A 16,955-nucleotide genomic window follows, 5' to 3' on the forward strand; every position below is an offset into this window, starting at 1 on the left:
TGGTCCTTAGTACGGAAAGCGATCTTGAATGTCTTCGGGAGGCCACTGGCCTTCAAAACCAAGAGCCTTGTGCCGCCAAGAACCAGCTCATTTTGTTCCGTCCTCAACCAATTACCTGTTAAGTTATCCTTATGCGGATATTAAAGTAAGTTGTAGGGTATGTATAACCCCTTCATTGGTCAGTTATAAGCCTTAGAAATAGGTTTTAGTCAGCAACAAAATCATGGTCTCGAATTCAAATTTTATTGTCATTTAAATTCAGAAAAGATTTTAAACAGATTTATACCTCAAATTAGTGCATTTTTTTCCAGTATCATTACGAGTTAAAAAACACTGGAATGGAAGGTTCACATAAAATCTTACAAGCCCAACCATTAACATATTAGTATAACAAATTATTTTATCATGATTAACTGTTATTAATTTAAACTTAACGAGTGTTTCAAATTAAAGTAAGCTTTGAAAAGCGCAACACGAAATTTAACGGAATGGTCTAATTTTGGCACATAGTTTCGGACATAAATAGCAATCCGAAAATTGCAACAAAGTGGCCAAAAATTCCCCCGAGTCTTTTTAATATTTTTAATATAATTTAGATGTAGCTAAAATATATAATTTTGCATAGTTAATCTAGTAGTATATTTATCAAATAAAAAAGTAAAGATTTCATAATTTACCGTAGCCTCTCTTTTAAGTCTAGTATAATTTATGTATAAAAACATCTCGAAAAATGTAAACCTTTCATTTTTTTAATACTGAAGTTTAAACGTTTTTTGTAAGTACCGAAGAAATTAAGTTAATACAAGTTACATACCATATTTCAGAGAAAGCTGCCTTATAACGATTAAAATGTATATAAATCGAAACTATTTCTACAATTTTCCTTCGAAACGGTACGGAACGGTAATGGGAAAGTTAAAATCTTGACTGATCTTTTTCGATATTTGAAAGAAATATAATACGCAGACTGGACAGACACTATATTTTTGATTCAATATAAAGTTATCCCTCGTACATATATTTACACATTGTGTTAACCCAAGACCTTAAATAAACTATAAAAGCACGCATCTCGGTTACTTCCAACGCTATAAAATATCAACATCGTAGCTCGCACTGCTTAGAGTTAACCTTCGAAAATGTCGAATAACTTCTGATTGTTAAACAAAAATAGTGAAGTTGTAAATGGTAAAAATAATTTGTTTTTCCCAGTTTTAAAATCTCTTTAGAAAAATAATCTTCAGATTTGTCAATCATCATTTCGGCACAGGGCAATTTACATAACAGCACAGCAGCCTTTTTTCCGCGGCTCTCCCACTATTTCCGAAGGATCACTCCTAAATTTTGGAATGGAAACTGTGGGAGAAGGAGGGGGTTCGTAAGTGTAAGTGGCCGTAATGCAATGGCCGTTTCTAGATACTTTACCAGTCAAGTCTTGTTGCGACGCAGCCACCGTCAATCGCCCATTACCGTTACCATTCGCGCTAGAGTCGCTACCAATACTGTTATTGCGCATATCGTTGCGTTGCTTTTTCAAATCAGCCAACGTCCCAGGATTCGGCGTGAACGTCGGGCTGGCGTTAAAAGTCACTAAAATTTCCACCGTCACGGATTCCCCCGACGATAAGCTCTTGGTGGACGTTTCGGCGTAATTGCTGTTAGTGGAAGACTCCGAAATTGGCACCGTTTGTTGGGGAGCCGCGGAAGAAGAATCGAAGGAAGGATTTCGCGTCGTTCCTTTGACCATTTCGTTTTCCGCCGTTTTATCATTCAAATCGACACTTTCTATCGAATCTTTGGAAGCCCGACTTTTAAATTTTTGCAAAGTATCTTTCACCGGAACCAGAGCCTGACTATATTCTTCGCCACTGTCCGTGGCTGGATTCTCCCTCTCGTTGATATCCTTCTGAAGTTTCGCCTCCTCATCCTTAAATTAAAACCAGTGACAAATATTTCCTTTTTAAAACATAATCGAAAAATGTACTACCTCTTCGGAACTCTTGGCGTTCTCCTGTTTTTCTTGTCGCATACGAGCTTCTTCGAGGGCTTCTCTCCTTGAAATTTGAGTTTTCTCTCTAATACTCGTCCTCCTCACCGACTGACTGCGAATTTAAACGATAAATTGTCGTTTGAATCGAAGTAACGTTTTTCAGTTACAAATTTTTACCTTCTAGTATTCTGACTTTGCGACCTTCTTAACTTATGAGGTTGACTGGCTCTCTTGGTCTCCATTTCGCACTTCAGTTGAATTATGCGTTCTTTAAGCTCCTGATCTTCGCATATGTCTTTTGCAAAACAACAAAGTTAAAAAGCGCTCAAAACGTAAGAACGGGAACACACTTACCATAAGGTGTTTCACCATTTTTGGTTTTGGCACTTAAATCCGCTCCGGCTTGAACTAGTAACTCTATTACATCAGGCTACGTAGATTGAAAATTTGAGGTATAGAAATGCATTATAAGAAACATTAAGTTATAAGGGGCCCCCACTTAAATCTTAAAATTTTCTTATAGGAAAATAGGATTATATTTTGAAAAATATATTACTTTATATGACTATTTTTTCAAAATTATAGGATTTTATAGGACTATATATGCTATTTAATTTACTAACTTTATGCATTTAAAAACCATCTATATTTAGTGAAATAAATCTTTGATTTTCACTTAAAAAATAGAAATTATTCAACCTTTTTATCCCAAAAATATACTAGTAGCTAACCATGATAATAATAACAAAAGTATAGACTATAATGCCTTTGTATTGGAATTTATAGGATTTATAGGATTTTAAATGGGCAAAATATCAAAAATATCGGATTTTATACGATTTTGCAAAAAAAAATTGGGTGTTATAGATTATTTTTATAGGAAATATAGGACCTCTGCGTTATAAATGCAGACTTGGGTGCATAACGTAACGCCGTAACTTTGGCTATGGTCGTCATGCTTTTATCCTTTTTTTTTACAAATGGCAGGCCTGTTGCTGAGTCGCACAACAAATTTAGTTAATTAAGTGACTAAGTTTTAAAAGTACTTACTGAAAAGTGACAAAAAAAGAAAACTGCAGATTTTTATTCTTATCACATTTTGACTAATTTTATTGAGGCCCAACGACACTTAATTTGATAAAACTAGTCAAAATGTGATCAGAATAAGAAATCTGCATTTTTTAAAGTACTAATTTTAGAAAAAATTACTAAACTTTTAAGACATATTAAAAACGCAAAAATCCCCAAAAAGTTAAAATAACTAATATGTCACTTATTAGTGACATAATTTAATTTTAGGTGAGAAAAGTGACTTCAGCAACAGGCCTGAAATTGGAAAAAACACGGGTGACGTATTATCTACGTCATGCCGCCAAGTCCCTATTAAAATGTACTATGACGTAACACTACGTACGTGTCCCCAACAAGCAGCCGCGTGAATTGGTTGCCAAGAATCTTTATCGGCTACATCGGTGCTGACATTTTGGTCGAGCAAAAATTCAACAACGCAGGAGTAGCCGTTAGCAGCCGCAATATGAAGCTTTAAATAAAATATTCATATACTAAAATTCCAGTTTTAAAAAAGATAGTAGGGCTGTGCGAGTTCTTGAGCATTATCGAGTAGCCGTTATATTTTTAGGTCGGGTACCCGAACTCGTAACTCTATTAAGAAAAATGCAATACTCGTCGATTATCGAGTATCGAAAATTTACATATTCGGGTACTCGAATAAGCCACCTTGCTGAATTCGTCGGGTTATTATTTTCCCCAGCATGTTCGGGTACTCGACTATTCAACGAGTATTTTACAAAATTTTGTGTTTCCGCCGCAATAATTTCAACGCGACGCTCTGATATAACTATATTTATTTTCGTCTCCTTGAAATTGGATGTCGCTTAGGTATCAATTTAGTAGTTTAAATGTTTAATAATACAAGTTTTCAGTTACTCGGTACCCGACTCGATTGCCTAAAACCACTACTCTCACAGCCCTAAAAGATAGCGAACTTACAGGGGTGGCGCCTTGATGATCTCTGAATTCCAAATCACCGTCTTTCTCTAATAAATCCTTCAAGTCATTCAACATTTGCTTTTCCGTACAAGCCCTAGTATCGTCGATCATTTCCTGAGTAATTCCTGCGTGAAAAGTCGCTTTTAACACTTCGATATTGGGTCATTGTTCTCGAGTGATGCGCGGAAAGAATCCTACCTTTTTTGGCCATTTCAATTTCGATAAAATCTAGCGTCGTCTCATCTTCGCATATGTCATAGGGCATGTTTCCATCCGCGTTAACGGCGAGTAAATCCGCTCCTCTGTTGAAGGAGGAGATCACTATTAATTTCATTATTAAAGGGGGCAACGACAGGCTTCTAACTAGTAGCATGAGCATAGACCATTAGAAACTTAATTGTATGGCGAAAACAAGAGTTAAAAATATTAAACGATTTTGTATATTAATTTTTTTAAGATTGGTTTTTTAATAATGGGTACAGCCGATATCAACAAAGTTATCTATCATAACAGTAGTGTATATGATAAAATCATTATAAAAGATGGTTCAGTACACTGTCATAATATTTTATTCTAATTTTTCATGAAAAAAAGGTTTGCAAGAGCATATACGAATATGTTGCTTTTAATTTTATGTGATACATATTTTCTATCACAAATCCAATATCGTTGTTTTTTATTTGTTTACACTCCTAACCCCCTGTCTAAAAAAGGAATGATCTAACTTTTGAAGTCAAATATTATCGTTAGTTAGTTAATCGAGAATTTTCTTATTTTTAAATGTTTTTCTGAAAAAATGTTTCCAATACCGGTATCTGACCGATACCGATATTAGAAAAATAGGCCGATATATCGGTGCATCCCTACAGCTAGGCTAATACCCAAGACACCACCATCTAGGAGCATCAAACACAGCACCCCACACAAGGAGAACGCAACGAACCCGTCATAAGTCGTGGATTTTCATGTGTACAATTTTCATTGGTTAGAAGCTTTAGCGCCTGCTGCCGTCGGAAATGGAAAATAAGGAAATAGTCTTCCCCCCGGCCCGTAAAACGTTCAGCGTAAAGGCTCGTGACGCTCGTCCAATGAAATTCGTACACAACACTGCGTTAGCATGTTTAAAGGCTAGCTGCGTTCTCCTTGTGTTTGTTGCTCCTAGCCACCATAGGCCCTAGTCATTAAGCGACTTTTAATGCCATTAATTCAGGTGGCTGGGTTAAATAGCGTAGGATGGTAGACTGGTAGTGGCAAGCCTTTTATACCAACAGCTCCCTACACTTAACTATTACTATAACCTTGGCAAAACTAGCAACTACTAGCGTCCTTTAAATCCCTCGATACCCATGGTGACTAGTCAGTCGTGTACTAACTGCGTGATTCAGCATTAAACAATGCAAGTTTGTTATTCCGGCGATAGGGTCTGTGGGTAACCCTCCAATTTTTTTATAGGTCAAATAGTAAATATTTAGTCATTTTATAGGAAATTATAGGAATAATTTTATTAAAGATAAAACAAATGCTTTTAAAGGAACTTTGGTTGAATAGAAATATTACATTTAATATCAAAACATCACAGACCTCGTGACTAGATACATTTTCATTTTAAAACCGTAGCCAACCGTAAAAGCCAATGATAGTGTTTTAGTAAAAGGCTGGCTGTTTTTGAGCGCCTTCTATCGAACTTTAAAACTATATTGAAAGCAAATTGCGAAGTACGAACAATAAGAAAATTGTCAAATTATAGGAAGACCATCGAAATATAGGAAAAACTATAAAATATAGGAAGTCACAGAAGTGTGGTCACACTGCTGATGTTATAAATTTCCCTGTACAGTGGCGCCAAACATTTCTAAAGCCAAAGAGCTGCAAACGTTGGTGTTCCACAAGAAAATCCCTGAGGTTATATTCCCTTTAAAGGGAGTATAACCTCTAGTTATTCTTTGGACCCGACCTTAAGGGAATTCAATATTTGACACTCTCTCCTATGGCTTTTGACATTTACGGCGCTGCTTAGTGGTTTGTTGCGGAAGTAATCCTTAAAAAGAACGCGTTGGAGATTATATTCCCTTTAAAGCTAGGTTTACAAAGCCGATTGAAATACGCAAAACTCTGTCGGTGACGCTATAGAAAATCCCCATTGGCCGCCCAAGCCGAGCTTTTTTCGAGTTGAAAAGCGCCTTTGGAAAGCAAGTTTTAACGACGTTACATCGCGCTTTCCAAAGACTGTATAGAGAGGCTTACTTGCTGATGAGGTATTCGACTAGATGAATGAGACCGCAAGTGGCTGCCGCGTGCAAGGGAGTCCATTGTTCGCTGTCTTTGGCGTTGACGTTGGCACCGAATTCCAGCAGGAGCTTCATCATTTCTTCGCTGTCGTCGATGCAACATTGGTGAAGGGCAGTCAGTCCGTCTTCGTTCGTCGAATCGGGACTCACACCCAACATTAGCAATCGTCGAACTGATAAAAGGTCAAGTTAGAAAGAGTAAGTACGACACTTTCTAGTCGATCGAGCCAAGTACGACACTTTCTAGTCGATCGAGCCTAGTACGACACTTTCTAGTCGATCGAGCCTAGTACGACACTTTCTAGTCGATCGAGCCAAGTACGACACTTTCTAGTCGATCGAGCCAAGTACGACACTTTCTAGTCGATCGAGCCAAGTACGACACTTTCTAGTCGATCGAGCCAAGTACGACACTTTCTAGTCGATCGGGCCAAGTACGACACTTTCTAGTCGGTCGGGCCAAGTACGACACTTTCTAGTCGGTCGGGCCAAGTACGACACTTTCTAGTCGGTCGGGCCAAGTACGACACTTTCTAGTCGGTCGGGCCAAGTACGACACTTTCTAGTCGGTCGGGCCAAGTACGACACTTTCTAGTCGGTCGGGCCAAGTACGACACTTTCTAGTCGGTCGGGCCAAGTACGACACTTTCTAGTCGGTCGGGCCAAGTACGACACTTTCTAGTCGGTCGGGCCAAGTACGACACTTTCTAGTCGGTCGGGCCAAGTACGACACTTTCTAGTCGGTCGGGCCAAGTACGACACTTTCTAGTCGGTCGGGCCAAGTACGACACTTTCTAGTCGGTCGGGCCAAGTACGACACTTTCTAGTCGGTCGGGCCAAGTACGACACTTTCTAGTCAGTTTAACAAATGACTACATGCTAAATAACGTGGCTGAATACCTTTACTAACGTATGGAAGTGTGTCTAGGTAACGCAAGTGTCCGAGAAATCGGACTGTGCAAAAGGTCAGCCTGATGGCTTTGAAACAAACTCGTCTATTGAAATGACCCCAACTCAAAAGCGATACATAGTTGAAACCAGTGGTTCTCAACCTTTGTCACCTTGTGGAACCCCATTTCGATATTTAATTTTTTTATGCTGAAACTAATAGGCCAATCCATAAATCAATTACGGCTGACCAGCTTGTTCATTGTAATTGTGCTCTTATTCATTAGCTCTCTTTAGTGGGAAAGCTGGGGAAGTATTGTAGAAGTGAGAAAAAACAGTTAACCAGAAGGCCACGTTAATTTATAGCAGGGTTGCAGTGTTACCTAAATGTCACATTTTTAGAATAAAGTCCATGTCAGTGGCATAAAGTGGCAAATATGGCCAAAAGTGGCAAATATGGCAAAAAGTGACAAATAGTGACTAATAATCAATAAATGCATTTAAATGATGTAAATAATATCTTTCAGAGATGTAGCATCACTTACATGAGAGATAATGTTTCAGTTTTTCACAAAAGAACCATTAAAAACACCTTAAAGATATATAGCAGACGAATTCAAACTCAGGAAAAATCGTTGAAAAATAGCCAAAAGAAATTACTAGATTGGGCTATAATTGAGTATCTAGCCCAAAACCTGACAACTAATACAGTATATTTGTCTAAAATAGCACAAATATATTTTTCCTTTCGTATGTTTTTTATTTTTATTAAAATTTATTATTTCCCACTTTTTGCCATATTAGCCAGTAAAAGTATTATTCGCCATGTTGGTATTTACCACTTTTTGCCACATTATTTGACACCTGACATTTACCACTTCGGAACACTGCAGGGTTGGCAATTTTTTGATTTTATAAAAAAAATAAAATAAATCGATTTTTTTATTTAAATCGGATGTTTATTGATTTTAATTAAAATTTCGAAGTTTTATATAATTTAGAATCATAATTTTACCTAAAACAAGTATGTTTTAATTTTTAAAGACTAATATGTATAATGAATTAATTAAAATTAAGCTAATAATCATATAGAAGTTTTTATTCTTTAAAACCTATTTTGGTACTTTACAAAAAAAATTCGGCGGAAACCCCACCCACAGGTAGAATCCAATGCAACATTAGGGGGGGGGAGTACGAGAAAGATTTATATTTAAACCTAAATTATAGCAATTGGCGAGGTTTTTCTTTTTAAAAAATACAATTTTAAAATGGAGCCCTGGGGTTCCATGGACTCGGAGCACCATTTGAAAATCACTGGTTTAAACTATCTGAAATTTGGTGCTTGTTCGTAGCGTTACAGGCGTACGTCGTAGCTAAGCTGCCACGTCTTATGCTACGTCACAGATGACCGAGCGATTATGTTTAGCACCATGGGTGTCTTAATACCATGACTGACAAACTTTGGCATGGCAACGACAATTGGTCATACGTAATAGCTACGAATGCGAAAACGAAACCAATTATCAAACAATTGTACAGTTTACAGGATAAAACATGAAGTACACAGCAAAACCCCCAATTTTTTATAGTAAAAATAGGAAATATTTAGTTATTTTATAGGAAATTATAAGAAATATTTAGTTATTTTATAGGAAATTATAGGAGTAATGTTTATGTAATAACAGGAAATTATAGGAGTAATGTTTATGTAATAACAGGAAATTATAGGAGTAATGTTTATGTAATAACAGGAAATTATAGGAGTAATGTTTATGTAATTACAGGAAATTATAGGAGAAATGTTTATGTAATTACAGGAAATTATAGGAGTAATGTTTATGTAATTACAGGAAATTATATGAGTAATTTTTATGTAATTACAGGAAATTATATGAGTAATTTTTATGTAATTACAGGAAATTATATGAGTAATTTTTATGTAATTACAGGAAATTATATGAGTAATTTTTATGTAATTACAGGAAATTATATGAGTAATTTTTATGTAATTACAGGAAATTATATGAGTAATTTTTATGTAATTACAGGAAATTATATGAGTAATTTTTATGTAATTACAGGAAATTATATGAGTAATTTTTATGTAATTACAGGAAATTATATGAGTAATTTTTATGTAATTACAGGAAATTATATGAGTAATTTTTATGTAATTACAGGAAATTATATGAGTAATTTTTATGTAATTACAGGAAATTATATGATTAATTTTTATGTAATTACAGGAAATTATATGATTAATTTTTATGTAATTACAGGAAATTATATGAGTAATTTTTATGTAATTACAGGAAATTATATGATTAATTTTTATGTAATTACAGGAAATTATATGAGTAATTTTTATGTAATTACAGGAAATTATATGAGTAATTTTTATGTAATTACAGGAAATTATAGGAGAAATGTTTATGTAATTACAGGAAATTATATGAGTAATTTTTATGTAATTACAGGAAATTATATGAGTAATTTTTATGTAATTACAGGAAATTATATGAGTAATTTTTATGTAATTACAGGAAATTATATGACTAATTTTTATGTAATTACAGGAAATTATATGAGTAATTTTTATGTAATTACAGGAAATTATATGAGTAATTTTTATGTAATTACAGGAAATTATATGAGTAATTTTTATGTAATTACAGGAAATTATATGAGTAATTTTTATGTAATTACAGGAAATTATATGAGTAATTTTTATGTAATTACAGGAAATTATATGAGTAATTTTTATGTAATTACAGGAAATTATAGGAGTAATTTTTATGTAATTACAGAAAATTATAGGAGTAATTTTTATGTAAAAACAGGAAACTATAGGAGTAATTTTTATGTAATTATATTTCACGTTCAAGTGAATTTATAGGAAATTAAACGAATAATTTCAATAAAGATAAAACAAATACTTTTAAAGCAACTTTGGTTGAATAGAAATATTACATTTAATATGAAAACATCACAGACCTCGTGCCTAGATACGTGTATTGAAGTGATATTGCATTTTCATTTAAAAACACCAGCCAGACGTATTAGTGTTTTAGTAAAAGGCTGGCTGTTTTTGAGCGCCTTCTATCGAACTTTAAAACTATAATGAAAGCAAAGCGCGAAGTACGAAAAAATATATCGAAAAATTGGAAACTATAGAAAAATTTTCAATTATAGGAAGACAATCGAAATATCGAAAAAAAATATAAAATATAGTAAGTGTGGTCACCCTGCATATAAAATTTGTAAATTTGAAATTAAGCAAAAGTATTGAAATTTTAGTTCAATCACAAGTACCAACTATATATCTTATTCTAATATGCCATATAAAAATAAAACCTTCGCAATTTCCTATTGGCGGGGATTTTTGGCCAAACCGCGGATGTGTAAAATGCATCACGGTTGAACACTTCCAGTGGGAATTAATGAGCCATGAAAAACGTTAAAACTGCCACTCCGTAGAGATCTTTACTGATTTATGAAGCAAAATGTTCCCGGTGTAATAGGTATAGACAGTCAGTATTTGATGTATTTCGGACCGAACTATAGCGGCATTCCTGGCTTTGACCATAGATATACGAAATATTATAGATCCAAAATTCTACGAGGGATTGATACGGTCGTGACAGCTAGCAGACAACGCGTATTTTATGGATGCGCTACGTTATAGCGCCATCTTTCCACCAAAAGAAAAAATAACACGTAGCTTCAACTCCACGTTACGCTGGGGCTATCAACATTATTAGGCCTAATCTACCGCGTTCTTTTTTCCAAATACTAATTTTCGTCACCGATAAATGGAGCTATTACGTAGCGAATCCAGAAAATATTTTCCAAATACTAATTTTGGTCACCGATACATGGCGCTATTACGTAGCGAATCCAGAAAATATTTTCCAATATGGGTCTTCTGCTAGCTGTCTCTTCAGTGTTCTTCCCACGGGCCCATGCCCAGCGCAAGGTATCTATGATATTTGATATATAGCAATAGTTTAGCTCGCGCCTCACGATCAACAATTTTAGTTTCCATGGTAACCTTTCCAATAGCGCAAGGATTAAGAATTTTCCGTTTTTGGCTCCATTTAATGTATGTTCAGTATGAAAGCCAGGGGCGTGATTCTACTCTTATCGTTAGGAGATAACGAAAGAAAATTTTCGTTGGCTCCATTGAACTTATATTAGCTAACGAAAAATTATTTCGTTGAGTAGCTAACGATAAGAGTAGAATCACGCCCCAGGTCTCATTGAAAATTTTCCTAATAGAAATGTTATAGAGAGGTACACTTAACGTTGGCACATTTTTTCCAGGGGTGGAAAAAACCGCGGTTTTTGCCTGGAAAAAACCGGGTGGCAAAAATAATTTTTGCCGTGGTTTTTTCCACTTAGTATTGCCGATAAAAAGTGGGTGGCAAAATCTAAATTTTTCCGCGGTTTTTTCCACTTTCAATGGCAAAATTAAAAAAAACGGGGACCTTATTTCTATAGATAAGAATTTAAGTATATGGAATATTATAGTTGTTTAAAACTTTAAATAGATACCTAAGCCTATACTTAAACGTAAATACTTCAGTAACAATTTAGTAATTTTAAGTCATATATCAATTATTAATTTCCCTTTAAAATATTTTTTCCATTTTTTCCGGTTTTTTCCATTTTTTGCCACGTGTCCCGGAAAAAAATTCAATTTTGCCGGGTTTTTTCCAACCCTGACACTTATGAGTAATCATGTTATATATTTTAATTTCGCTACTCTCATTTCCGTTCCGAGCTTTTTTTAAAAGATATTTTACCGCTCAATTGGGGGATCTTAAAATTCATTTGGCACGTGAAAATACGCCGCCATATTAGGGTATAAAAGCGGGTAAATAAGCCTGCTATACCTCACATTGTAAAGGTACTGTCACGCGCAAAAACGTTATTTTGGAATCTGTCAATTTCGCTCAAAATGAGAGGAGCGAGCCCTGCAGTAATGCCAACCTCTAGAAATAAGCTATTTAAGCCACGTTCACACTAGAGCCTAAAACCAAGTTTAGGTCGGTTTGCATGCCAGTTTTGAATTTTTGACTGCCTACGATAATTCTTGGTTCACACGCTTCACCCCGGTTCGCTTATAGCAAAGGCTTAACGTCATTTCAAATTATGACTAGAATTTTGAAAATACTAAAATGTATCCCAAAACAATTAGTTAATCATGTTTACTATACATATAGTGATATTAATTGACATTATTTAGAATTTTATCCCCAATTTTTTTGAAAATAAGAGCAATTTTACTTCCCCGCCTTGTCGTTTTGAAAGCGATTCTAAGCGAACTGACTCGGACGAGTTGCTTCCCGAACCAACACGAAGCGATTTCTCAGGTTGGTTTTAAAAACCAGTTATCTAAACGAAGCGAATTTAGGGGTAAGTGTGAACGTAGCTTTATAATCGTAAGAAAATACACCTAATAAAAAGTGCTTTTAATAAGCAAAAGGTAAAATCTTTGATAAGACTACATAACACTTTTGCGGTCGTTTTTGGCGGACCATGGCTCGACCTGTCCAACCTCGCGCGCGATTTATTTAGTACCTCCAATCTTTCGCCAACAAGTAGACGAAGCGCCCGTCTAAAAGGTACTAGAACGGCGGCCAGAGAGGCGGCGGGGATGTTACAGTATCATCAAAGAAAGAAATGTAGGCCATCTTTCGAGACGCCAATCGATTTATTGATTCTATTAGTCAGAGTAATATATATACTCGTATATCTAGAGAAAGAAGAAACCTCTTTTATTAAGGACTTCCACAGCTACTTTCACAACCCACTCCCCAAGTTTGCCCTCAAAATTACAGGGTTGGCTGGTTTAAATCAACCAATGGTTTTTTTAACTAAACATTATTCCAAAATGTTTGTACATTTTCTCACTGAAATGTAGTGTTGTTAATTTTACGGAAAAATAAAATGCTGAAAAATTTCCCGCAAATCGGAAAAATAAAAAAATTGGAACAAATTACTTTTTAAGGGTTTTTAATGTTTTTAACTTCTTATCGATATAAAATGTCTAATATCAGTAAACATACTACAAAACATTAATAGTGTTACATTGTTAATCAGTTTAAACTAGTCTAGAGGTTTAGTTTTACTTTTAGGTTCGAAAAAATTAGGCGAAAGTGCCGCTTTATTTAAATTTGCAAACAATATATAGACTAATCATGGAATGAATACTTTTTTATTTTTTTTCGGAAAAATACGAAAAATGTTCCGGAAAAAAACCTCTGTCATTTTCCGGAAAATATTCCGACTTAAAACACTACTGAATTGATTACAATCTTAAAACATTTTCGAGGTGACCACATTTCCTATATTTTCAAAACCCTTCTATGAAGTCCTTAGGTTTTCTCAGGTATTATCTAACCCGAAAACATTCCGTCGTCGTGCACCCTTCTTCATCCTATATTTCACTTTATTTTATCTACTATTTTTCGATAAGAATCCTTATTTTTGCTTATGATTTTTCCTACATTTTCCTTTAATTCGCTTGAAAATTTCCTTTTTTTTGCTATAAGATTTTCCAAGAGATTGTGCATGGTTTAATCTAGGCATATTTTTTATTACATTAATTTTTAGTTGATTTGTAATATGTATGCACGGTTAAACAAAAGCGAAAAATAGATTAAAAGTAAAATAAAAAAACCTGATTTAAACCAAAAAAAAGTTTTTCTGGGTTTTTATTAAAAAAACGGGCTTTTTTCCAACACTGCAAAATTATCATTCGCCAACAAAGTTTCAATATTTCCAAAATACGAAAGATTAAATTTTAAAATAATTTTATCAGGATCTAAAATGAGAAATGTATAGAGCGTAAATCCCAAGTCCTAAGCGTATCAAGTTTGCCATTAATAAAATACCCTTTGTCCCAAATGCCAATAAATCGAAATCGTATCTCGGGGCTATTCGTCCAACTGTCATTTCTCGTCGACCACCATCTTTCGTTTTTCGACAGTACAGAGGCCGAGAGAAGTATTTTTGCTTTCGCAAAAACTGTCTGTTGATCGTAGGCCAGACATCGGAGCTTGAAAGATTTCCTAAGCCAACTCGTTCATCATCTCAGGATGGCGAGACCTTCACGTTTACACACCGTTATTCTTATTCTATACAGGGTGTTTCAAAAGGTTATGCAAAAATTTGAAGGAGTTATAGGGGGTGAGTTGAGAAGTATGCCTGTTTTCCCCCATTTTCTTACAATGAGTTAAAATGAGCGCCAAAGAGCTTCAAAGTGTGGCCCATTGAATTGGGAATAATACTGCTAGAATTACAATTACGATTTCGGTTGCCATGGTTACGCGGGACCTGTTCTGATAAGACTGTACGAAATTCATCTTTATAGTTAGGCGGTAGCGCCATCTATATTTTGTAAAGTTATATGGCTAAAAATAAATAATTATTAGCTAACTCACTGTAACTTGAGTTAAAAAGGATCGTGTTGACAGAATAAAACTATTTTTAAACAACTTCAAAGGTTTGTTTGTTACGAGAAATCATACATTTCAATTTCGCATCAGATTCGCGAAAAAAATCAATTGCAATATAGTTGCCACCACTAGAGACAGATGCCGCCACGGTAGAACGATAAAGTTGATATAGTCTCCTTATGGAACGAAATTGGTCCCGCGCCAGCCAGATTTAGTTGTACCTCTATTTATTCCCAACTCAAAGGTGTGGCCTACTAGCCCCTTCAGGTAGGCCGCAACAAGCGCAAAACTAAGCTGCGGGGAAACGCTAACATTAAGGTTTGGGTTAGTCAGATAGTTAAAAAAGGACTTTGTAAACCAGTCGAGGTAACCAGCGTAAAAAGTAAACTTAAACGGTATTTAAAGTCCCCGCTGCTTGGTTATGCACTTGTTGCAGCCTACTTCCAGGGGCTAGTAGGCCGCACTTTTAAGCTCTCTGGCGCTATTTTAACTCGTCGTAGGGAAATGGGATAAAAACAGGCATACTTCTCAACTCAACCCCTACAATTCCTTAAGATTTTTGCATCACCTTTTGAAAAACACCCTGTATATTGTATTCGGATCAGCGGAACAAGAACCTATATCGTTTTATTAGTTATTTGGGCCACCGACAACGGGCCCGGGCCAAGCGTAAGAAAGAACACACGTAAGGCATTATTACTAGAGATAACTAGACTATTTAGGGGAGAAGGGGTACCTCGTTTGTCGTAATCTTGGCCCTTAACTGCAAATACCCCGATAATTTAAACCGGCATATGGCAAATTTTGGTCTAGACATAACAGTTAAATTTGTCCTATTTGCCGTCTAGTGTGTTATCACCTTAACTCATCAACCGTATTTACCCTAACCATGTCCAGTCAAATTAATGGAAATTCCTAGCTAAAGCCTAATGAATTACTTCTCTTTAACAGGGTTCGTACAAAATTTCCGGAATTAAATTCTCTGTCATTTCCAGATTTTCCCTGGCCAAATTGACATATTTTCCCGGACCATTTTTGTAGAATAATAGGTGCTTCTATAAAATACGGGAGGTCATGTGACAATGTTTTGTCTACGTCGCTTAGGTGTAGCTCTTGACAGGGTTGGCAAAAAACCGGCTTTTTTAAAATTGAAAAATCCAGTATGGTTAAAACCAGCGGTAACCGGTGGTTTAAACCGGTTAAAGCCATTAATAAAAAATGATCAAATTCCTTATATCAAGCCCTCATTGCTCAAATTTCCCGATTTAAAAATTACGTTTTTGCGCGTGACAGTACCTTTACATTGTGAGGTATAGCAGACTTATTTACCCGCTTTTATACCCTAACATGGCAGCGTATTTTCACTGGCAAAATTAATTTTAAGATCCCCTAATTGCTTATATGTTAGCTCTCATTACTCGCGACAAAAAGTGAAGGTTAAGTTTTGTCAATGTTTCTAATTAATTTCTCAATTTTTTTTATAAAAAAAAGTGGTTTTAACCATGGATTTTATTTGGTGGTTAAATCCGGCTTAAACCAGGGTGGTTAATCCAGTCTGGCTGCCTCTTGCCAACCCTGGCTCTTGAAGGTAGAGAGCACGCGCTGCAGTCGCGAGACCCTTCTGAATCTGAAACCCGGGTGTAGAGGCTTGCGCCGCCGCTAAACGCCGCCGATACAAAGAACGGCGCGCCGCTGTTTCTTTTTTTCTTTATACACTTTTTTTGGTATATTAAGCTTGGTTTACATTTACGCGAAAATAACTACATTTGAACACGACGTCGAACGTCAAATTTTGGTTTTCGGATTTCGGTCGACGCAGATTAATAGCATTTTCACTTAGCGTCAATAGATTCCAGCATTGCTATCTTTTTAAATTTAAATGTTGCTTGGTTTATCGATATGTTTTCTAAAATTGCATTATAATAATCAGTGGCGGACTGGGTCTAATATTTTTTGGATGTCGTTTGACGTCAGGCCAGTGGCCTACCTTGGAAGGACCATGGACTAATTAATGTACTTCGCACATTAAAACATTAAAACAAAAAGTTTTACAAATTGAGCCAGCCCCACGTGTTTTCCAGCTGCTGAGCTACATTTGTATTTTCCCTCCCCTTACCCCTTTTCCTTCTTCCCCTGTTATCATTAGTTAGTTAGTTCCTAACTCCGCCGCCAGAGCGCACATTTAACAATCGCCCGAAACAAATATTCGGGAACGGGGCGTCCCTGTGCGAAGTATACATTAATTAGTCCATGGAAGGACTAGTACGAGTTGGTATTTGCCTTTGCCCTTCTGGTCGCGTGTTTTTTAAACTGTCG

The 16,955-nt window shown here is 35.6% G+C and overlaps 1 protein-coding gene across 2 annotated transcripts in view; it reads right to left on the reverse strand.

Annotated features, from left to right (window-relative positions):
- Positions 1–237: 237 nt before the first annotated feature.
- Positions 238–16,955, reverse strand: part of MYPT-75D (Myosin phosphatase targeting subunit 75D) — a 36,929-nt gene continuing 20,211 nt past the window's right edge. Inside the window, exons 4-12 of one of the 2 annotated variants that reach the window (XM_090158136.1) lie at positions 6,245–6,461; positions 4,199–4,302; positions 4,001–4,125; positions 3,405–3,530; positions 2,345–2,420; positions 2,168–2,285; positions 1,988–2,102; positions 1,426–1,927; positions 238–1,356 (exon numbers count right to left, since the gene is read on the reverse strand). In XM_090158136.1, coding sequence (XP_090014262.1) covers positions 1,277–1,356; positions 1,426–1,927; positions 1,988–2,102; positions 2,168–2,285; positions 2,345–2,420; positions 3,405–3,530; positions 4,001–4,125; positions 4,199–4,302; positions 6,245–6,461 — 1,463 coding nt within the window. In that variant the 3' untranslated portion in view covers positions 238–1,276. Of the gene's footprint in view, positions 1,928–1,987; positions 2,103–2,167; positions 2,286–2,344; positions 2,421–3,404; positions 3,531–4,000; positions 4,126–4,198; positions 4,303–6,244; positions 6,462–16,955 lie in introns of both variants that reach the window. The other variant, XM_090158135.1, reaches the window with a different exon arrangement.

The sequence above is a fragment of the Leiobunum rupestre genome, chromosome 9 (assembly GCF_980474605.1).
Source record: "Leiobunum rupestre chromosome 9, qqLeiRupe1.1.hap1, whole genome shotgun sequence".
Classification (NCBI taxonomy): Eukaryota; Metazoa; Arthropoda; class Arachnida; order Opiliones; family Sclerosomatidae; genus Leiobunum; species Leiobunum rupestre.